Source organism: Mytilus californianus, unplaced genomic scaffold, assembly GCF_021869535.1.
Source record: "Mytilus californianus isolate M0D057914Y unplaced genomic scaffold, xbMytCali1.0.p SCAF_6, whole genome shotgun sequence".
NCBI classification, from domain to species: Eukaryota; Metazoa; Mollusca; class Bivalvia; order Mytilida; family Mytilidae; genus Mytilus; species Mytilus californianus.
This window is the reverse complement of record NW_026262712.1, coordinates 108,630,259-108,638,804: the sequence shown is the minus strand read 5'-3', so window position 1 is coordinate 108,638,804 and position 8,546 is coordinate 108,630,259. Positions and strand designations below refer to the sequence as shown.

The 8,546-nt window shown below is 33.6% G+C and overlaps 1 protein-coding gene across 1 annotated transcript; it reads left to right on the top strand.

The window, feature by feature from the left end:
- The first annotated feature begins 3,464 nt into the window (after positions 1-3,464).
- On the top strand, positions 3,465-8,198 carry LOC127704286 (sulfate transporter-like). The gene is made up of 2 exons (XM_052208295.1): positions 3,465-3,599; positions 5,600-8,198. The coding sequence occupies exon 2, from the start codon at positions 6,222-6,224 to the stop codon at positions 7,689-7,691; it is 1,470 nt and encodes a 489-aa protein (XP_052064255.1). The 5' UTR covers positions 3,465-3,599; positions 5,600-6,221; the 3' UTR covers positions 7,692-8,198.
- The last annotated feature ends 348 nt before the right edge of the window (positions 8,199-8,546 follow it).

Genomic DNA, 8,546 nt, shown 5'->3' with positions numbered 1-8,546 from the left:
AGATAATAGTCCTTGTCATATGTGATTAATATACCATGTGTTATCATACGACTGGACTATATGGGAACCATTCTGCGACAAGCGCGTAACTAATTAAATGTAAACGTCAAAGTGAACACGGTTACCGATGCATATGTGTAAAGGCAATATTAAGTTGTAGATGTGGGTGACAATGTGATAGAATATGATAGACAGAGACAGCTATTGTGTGGTTTGACAAAACATGTAGAACTCATGTATTGTGTGATATTTTTAACGGCAATTGAGAACATTTCGGCAGATGATTTCCCTTATGACATTATTTGTATGATAGGATACTCATTATGTCTGCCATCAAGATTTTTTGAAAGTTGTTTCAGATAAATAATAAAAACAAAATGTTTTATCCTCCAATCAGCCAACTATTGTACAAATAACAGGTACACTAATAAATGTTTGCTTTATTTGTGCTTGTAAAAATAAAGTCTCCTGTTATCCCACTTCTAGGTTGAGTAAACGGTAATATTGATATTGCCTTTTGCGACAATTATTCAGATTTTAACAACTAAAGTTTCAAGTGTTGGGTGTAAATTTCAGGATAAAAACAATATATGTACATTGTCATACAATATAAAATTCATTTGTGCTCGCTACAAACAGGAGAAAAACTCGGCGGGCCTCGCTTTTCGTCCTGTTTTTAAAGCTCATACAAATATTTTCCAACAATGTACATATATTGCATATTTATTTTCACCGAAATTATGACTTTGGAGCTATACCTATTTTGTCTTTAAAATTCCAAGATTTTTCAAGATGGCCGCCATTCCATATGGGTAACAATTCCATAAATTATATTCAACAAGACAATTAGTATAAGCACTTTCACTGTTTTTATCAGGTTTTATGTCAATATCTTCCCTGATAAAAATTTCATGAATATTTTAGGAATTTTTAGAAATCAAACGTCCGCCATTTTAAAAATGGCTGCCTCTCCTGCCAATTTCGACTTTCAGACTTGGTCCATAGCTGAAAATATTTTCCATGACATATACTACTACTATGCTAAATTTTATGCTTTTATCACAATCTGAGCAATTTTGCCAAAAATCTGCACAAATCGACTGGACTATATATTATTGTTATGTATATATGTATCTTTGTGTTGATGCGTGTATTTTTTTGTCTTTTATTCGATATTGACACATATGGATGACTTTAAACTAGAATATATGACAAACGTGATGATTTCAACTTTCCAATTGTCAATTTTCACTTTGCGCCATCGTATTGCGTTTACATATCTCAATTGATAAGTTACGTTCGAACATGTTCATACTTTACAGATTTCATTTGCAATGATGGGCTTCAGGATACAAAAACTGTTCAGACAGAATTACGTGGAAGAACGACTGAAATCGATAATACATTAGTTTTACTTTCAGCATCACAAAACATATTGGCTGACTGATGCAATGTGTCTGTGTCTACCCTCACTAGCAATATTTTTTCGCAGTTTTAGATCTGATACCAGAATAGTCGTCTGTTCTGTTTTTTTACAGAATATGTCATATTCCGATGATGCAAAGCTGGAGACGTTTATCCTATCGACGCACCGGGTCTGACTCCTTTTAGAGTTCATGGCATCCCCTCATTTTATGTTTGTTACCTTGATTTGTATCCCTTTAGTCAATATGAACATAGCGAATCTACTGTTGTCTTACTTTAGCCATGGCTAATTGGCAGCAACTAAAACACACCTTTAAGATCATTCGTCCAAGTGTGGTTTATTTTGGTCCAGTGGTTTCAGAGAAGATTTTAGGAATCAACAGATGACAGCCTGACAACATACGACGTACGACGACGCCGCTAGCCAAGTCATGACAAAAGCTCATCAAAAGTTTAACTTATAATTTGCATTAACTCCAAACGTTGCCAGACCGGATGCGAAAACTGTATAAGCGTCTCATGTCATCCCTGCATTATTCGCAATGTGAATCCAAAATCACTGAAAAAACATTAAAGATACCAGATTTATAATTGGTAAGCCAGAAGTGCGTTTTCAAAAAATGAAAACACTTAATAAATTTTATACGTCCTAACAGATTTTCTGGATTTACATTAATCAAGTACGGTCAAAGCCGAATATTTAAAAACCAAGGATGTACAAGGCCCGAAACAGTTGAAGAGCTAAACGTGACCAAAAAGGACCTAAACAAATAGCCAAATCCATCTTAGTTTCTTTATAATTTATGAATTTATAGACGGACAATAACGGAAAGATTTGTTGTAAACCATGTCAGTACCGAAGTGGCGCTCAAACCACCAGTTCGAAGGCCAAAAGAAATACAAAGTTGTAGAGCATTGAAACCCAAATTTTGTTATGCCAAGGCTGGTTTTAGACATCTATGTATTAGAAAAAGCGAATTTTAGTAAAAATGTCACCACAGGGAATAGGACACAATCGATAAATTTACAGATCAGCGTCTCTTTTCACAAAAAATCTTAAGAGTAAAAGTACTCGTAAGTCATACACATACGTATAACTTACGATCAATTTTAATCGTAAGTTTTTTGTGAAAAGTGTCGCAGGCAACTATTCTGAAATTTTTAAATCTTTAACCGCGAAAACGTGTTTTTCGTGAGTCGATATATAGAAAAATCGAATCGATCAGTTTCGTAATGGTGAGTGTTAAAACTTGTACAGTGTCAATTTCTGTTGCTCTTCCTCATAGCCCGGTTGGAGCAGGTTTTGCGTATAATATATTGAGATATGAACGTCATACGACTTTGCAAAGGGCATAGGTATGTTCATTCTACTGAGAAATGGCAAGATGACAATGGGAAACCTGATTTCGACACCAGCGTAATTCAATATATGAGCTTTAACTTATATTTTAATATTAATTTCTTTAGCGGATTCTCACATATAAAAGTAACGCAGATTATTACCAATAAATAATGTTCTGACAGTCCCTTAAGTCTTGGACAGTATAACTTATCTAAGTATTATAGATCCTTGACTTATAGTGTTGATTGTCATAGTGGATCATTTTATTCATGTTTCACATATCAAATCAGAAACTAGTAACTGATTAACTTTTTTTTAAATTTGATATGATCCAGTATGTTAGTATTTTTGTAGTCTAACCCTTGGGAACACCTTACCGATCCTTACCGGAAAACCTTTTGAATCTAGTTAGCCTAAGTACGAATTTTCTATAGGAAAGTTTCTAAGTAAACTTTTTAATATTTGACAATATGCATTTTTACCTCTGTGTTTAAAATTGTTTTCATTGGCTTATAGGTGTATTTTATCAACATATCCCACCAATTGAAATCATGAATATTTATTCATTTTATTCGTTTATTTCCTTTTTTATCATTTGTGTTATACGCTTTTTCATGTTTAAATTTACGAAGAGAAACTATTTAATGTATTTAACCTATAACATATTTAAAAAATTATCATAACTATCGGAAGTGTATTCTATTTATAAAATTGTAACAAAACCTCGCAACTCTGGATAACAAAACGTTTATTTTTTTTATTTTGCAGCATGTGTATACACAGCTGATGAAAAACAGTAAATTTTAACTAAGATGTAACCACACATAAAAAAGTAAGTACTTTAATTTCCGTAAGAAATCAATAAGATAAGATAAGATGCGATAAGAATTTTATTAATCTAATCAAGAACCCATAAAGGGCATCATTTCACAACAACAATATGCACAATATGATTGAAAAAAAAACAAGAACCTAATATGATTCAATCAGGTTATGGACAGGATCAGGGCCTAACACATCATGTGTCTTATATAACTATTACGATATGTTCATGTCAACCTGCTTGATTATAACAATTACTTACCAAAGATGTACAGACATATAGACATGTAGAAAATTTAATAAGCTAAATAAACCAGGTATTTTTCGTCTGTATACGGAGTTTACAATACACACCACTCACTTATAGATATCACATATTTTAATGGGTTAGTATGGATGGTTAGTTTCGTTAATAAATTGATACTACAAACAAGTTCACTTCTACTAAAACAGTATAATGTCTGTATCATGAAATATTTATGGTTTACACATCTATGATGATTTATGATAGTAACTTTAATTAAAAACGCATTTCTTTGTCATTAATTGCAATAACAGTTGAAAGTCAAATTCTATGGTTGCTAAATATTTTGTTGATGCACAGGTAAACAGTGTAATATTTATGTGTGTGCGTGTTAAAAGAGTTCAACGTTTATTTATTTTTGCGTGATAACAGCACATAAGTTGAACCACTTAGTGAAATTTTGTGATTGTGAATAGATAATGGACTTTTTGTCAAATAGGGAAGTTGATGTTAGTTGCAGATTTTCATTTCCTATCGTTAATTATCCATTTTTAGATGGTGACGTTCCCTTGTCACCATCTTACGGTGTTTATATATCTCAACTTGTACGATTCGCTTGTGTATGTAACAATGTTTTAGATTTTAACGAGAGAAATTTATGTATTACTGAAAAATTATTACACCAGGGTTTTCGATATCACAAACTAGTCAAAACATTTACTAAATTTTATCATCGGTATAAGGACATCATTCGTAAATATAGCTCAACATGCAGACTTCTTACACGTTCACATCCAATTTTTTATGGAAATATTCTTTATAAAGCACAAAAATGTCAGTATTCACCTCTGAAGCTAACAAAACCTTTAAATAGACTTATTAAGAAGGGATATAGTTACGATACTGTTGTCAGGTCATTAAAGATTGCATATTTTGGCGTTAATATTGATTCACTTATAGGGTCTTTGCATCGGGACTAAACACATTTATTTAAAAACCAGTTGTTGGCATGACACGGGTTATGTTCTTCTCATATATGTTATGATGGTATGATACTAAACCCCTAACGGGAAGGATTGTGCCTGATGTTCATATGATGAAGACATAATCTTTCAATCAGTTTAATTGAAGTCTGGAGCTGGCATGTCAGTTAACTGCTAGTAGTCTGTTGTTATTTATGTATTATTGTCATTTTGTTTATTTTCTTTGGTTACATCTTCTGACATCAGACTCGGACTTCTCTTGAACTGAATTTTAATGTGCGTATTGTTATGCATTTACTTTTCTACATTGGCTAGAGGTATAGGGGGAGGGTTGAGATCTCATAAACATGTTTAACCCCGCCGCATTTTTGCGCCTGTCCCAAGTCAGGAGCCTCTAGCCTTTGTTAGTCTTGTATTATTTTTAATTTTAGTTTCTTGTGTACAATTTGGAGTTTAGTATGGCGTTCATTATCACTGAACTAGTATATATATTTGTTTAGGGGCCAGCTGAAGGACGCCTCCGGGTGCGGGAATTTCTCGCTACATTGAAGACCTGTTGGTGACCTTCTGCTGTTGTCTGTTCTATGGTCGGGTTGTTGTCTCTTTGACACATTCCCCATTTCCATTCTCAATTTTATTGATAGGCTGTTTAATTTATCCACTTCTTTTATAGACTCTAAAATATTTAGAGCTTGACACAAGATATATATCTCCTTTTAATGGTTTCGCTATATACTTAGTAAAGATTAAAACGTTTACTTTGTTATTTCTATCTTTTTTTAGGTAATAAATTCTCCTGAGGTCTAATTCGTCTACCGACGGCGTCGGGGAGATGTCGTCTGACGTTTTACATCTTTCCAGATATCTTAAAACACAGTCTGAGTTGTCTGAATGTTATGGCAAACCACAGCCCTCGTCTAAGTCATTTACGGAGAATATTAAAGACAAATGCAAACTTTCCAAAGTATGCCCATTTTTACTATCATTATTTCCAATCATAAATGTCTTAAAAACCTATAAGTTCCGGGTGTACATCTTAGATGATATAATAAGTGGCTTATCTGTGGCTTGCCTTCATGTACCTCTGGGACTTGCATTGGGCATATTAGCATCATTATCGCCGGCGTATGGGTTGTACACGTCATTCTTTCCAGTGCTTCTGTATGCTATTTTTGGAACATCTCAACACGTTTCGATTGGAACAAATGCTGTGATTGCTATTTTGACAGCAGAACTGGTTGAAGTGCAGTTAGAACAGTATGATTTGAGTCATAACTCAGCCTTTAACGGTTCCACGGATAATAATCTAACAACAACTTAACCGGACACCGAGAATTCGGATTTAGAGTACAAAGTGTCGGTAGCAGCAGGCTCGTCATTTATTGTTGGATTGTTGCTGTTCATCATGGGGTTGTGTCGAATGGGTTTTATTACATCATATTTGTCAACGTCTTTCATTGCAGCTTTTACCACAACCGGTGCTATTCATATCATTTCCAGCCAAATCCCTAATGCACTTGGCATAACAATTCAACCCGTTAACAAACCAGGAAAGCTGATATATGTTTATAATGAAATATTCAAAGCGTTTCCAAACATTCATGTTGCTACATTATTGGTCTCCATCATATGCTTAATAATACTTGTATTGGTAAAAGATGTTATTAATGAGAGATGCAAAAACAAAATGAAAATGCCAATACCAATCGATTTTATTTTAGTTGTCGTAGCAACAATTATTTCGTACTTTGCAAAATTTCATGACAACTTCGGTATAGCTGTAGTAGGAGAAATACCTGCTAGACTGCCAACGCCGCAGCTACCTCGATTGTCTGTAGATATAATAGGACATAGTGCTGTCGTCGGTACAATCGTGTTTGTACTTACGATTTCGATGGCCCGACTTTGTGAAGTGAAACACGGATATTCAGTTGACGACAATCAAGAACTCGTCGCTTACGGCATTGCAAATTTAGGTGGGTCTTTTTTCTCCTGCTTTCCGGCTTGCGTTGCACCACCTCGTACAATTGTCTTGAGTACAATGGGAGCAAAAACGACATTTAGTGGTATGGTATCAGCTGTTTTTGTATTGCTTGTAATAATATTCATAGGAAAATATGTTGAATCATTACCTAAAGCTGTTCTTGCCGCTATGATTATCGCAGCTATTAAAAACCTCTTATACCAGTTCAAGGACCTACCGATGCTGTGGCGAGTAAACCGATATGATTTTGTTATCTTTGTGGGTACAGTACTGAGTGGTGTCTTTATTGATTTTCCTTACGCTTTGTATGTAGGAGTTCAACTTTGTCTTTTAACAGTTGTTGTGCAAAGTCAAAAATCAACTTCGTATACCATTGGAAAAGTTGAGCAGGAAGATCGTCTTCTTGATCAAAAGACGCACTATGTTCCATTAAGTAACCCGAAAATTGCGATATTCCGAATGGAATCATCTCTTTACTTTGCTACATCTGACAAATTTATAAAGGAATTATACAAAGCAACATTTAATCCGAAAGCCTATCGAAAACAACCGGATTTAAATGTTGAAATTATCATTAGTCAAAGCAAAAATAACGGTAACAATGATATAGGTATTTCTTTGTCCAAAACAAATCACGAAAACGAAAAACCCGTCGTACCTCTTACGCATATTATTATCGACTGTTCGTCTATGAACTATATCGACATGAATGGTAAGAAGGCTTTAATACAGATCAACTCCGAATACAAACAAGTTGGTGTCGTCGTCATGTTGGGAAATTGTACTCATTTCATGAAAACGTTCACGGAGAAATCGGATTTATCAGAGGAAATAGACATGAAAAATGTGTATTCTGACATTTTAGATGCTTATTTTGCAGCAACGCATTAAGAACATTATACAACTTTGAATTGACATTTGTAAGTGGTGCTATTGATTAGAATCTATCGTTTTATTTTTGAATTGCGCAGTTAATACAGTCAATGTATCTAGTGTACATAATTTACATACATACAAAAGATTATACCATTTGCTTTTCAAATTAAATCCTTATTTGCTATAAAATTAAGATTCATTGATTCAGAAGTTAATCCGACTGATCTTTAACATGACACTTTCTTTAAGATTTTCTCGGGAAAGTAGGACTGACGAATGGTCATTACTATAATGCGCAAAAGGCGTCTTTTTTCGTTCTATTTTATCTCATTTTGGCATTACACAATTTTATATCAAATTTCAATGCAGTTATTTCACATATGTCGCATTGAGAAATAATTTATTGAATAAAAGGTTGTTTTTTTTTTTAAAACATGTTCGCCACACCTTGACAGATTTATGTACATATCTGTTAAAGGGTGTTTGTTTTATTTTTTGGTCATATTATATTAATTGAACATATTGGATTTCAAGACTATTCTTACGGGAAAGCGGAAGTATTTTCCTCCATACACGACGATAGTAACATTTCTAAATCTGAAACTTTTTACAATAAAAACCAGGACAAAACATTTATGCGGGATATTAGTTCTTTATTATGCTGTTTTAGAAAATGAAGTCAAATGGTGGAAAAACCATCTTCGAACGGAGATTGTGTATAGTATCCATGGCCACCGTCATTCTACATCATATTTATGAAAATTTGGAAGCCTTTTTCAATATTTCTAAAGAAAATATTTCCATGTTTTTCAAAACTTTTGTTGTAAATATACACACTGCAGTAATTCATAGATAAATTAAATCTATATA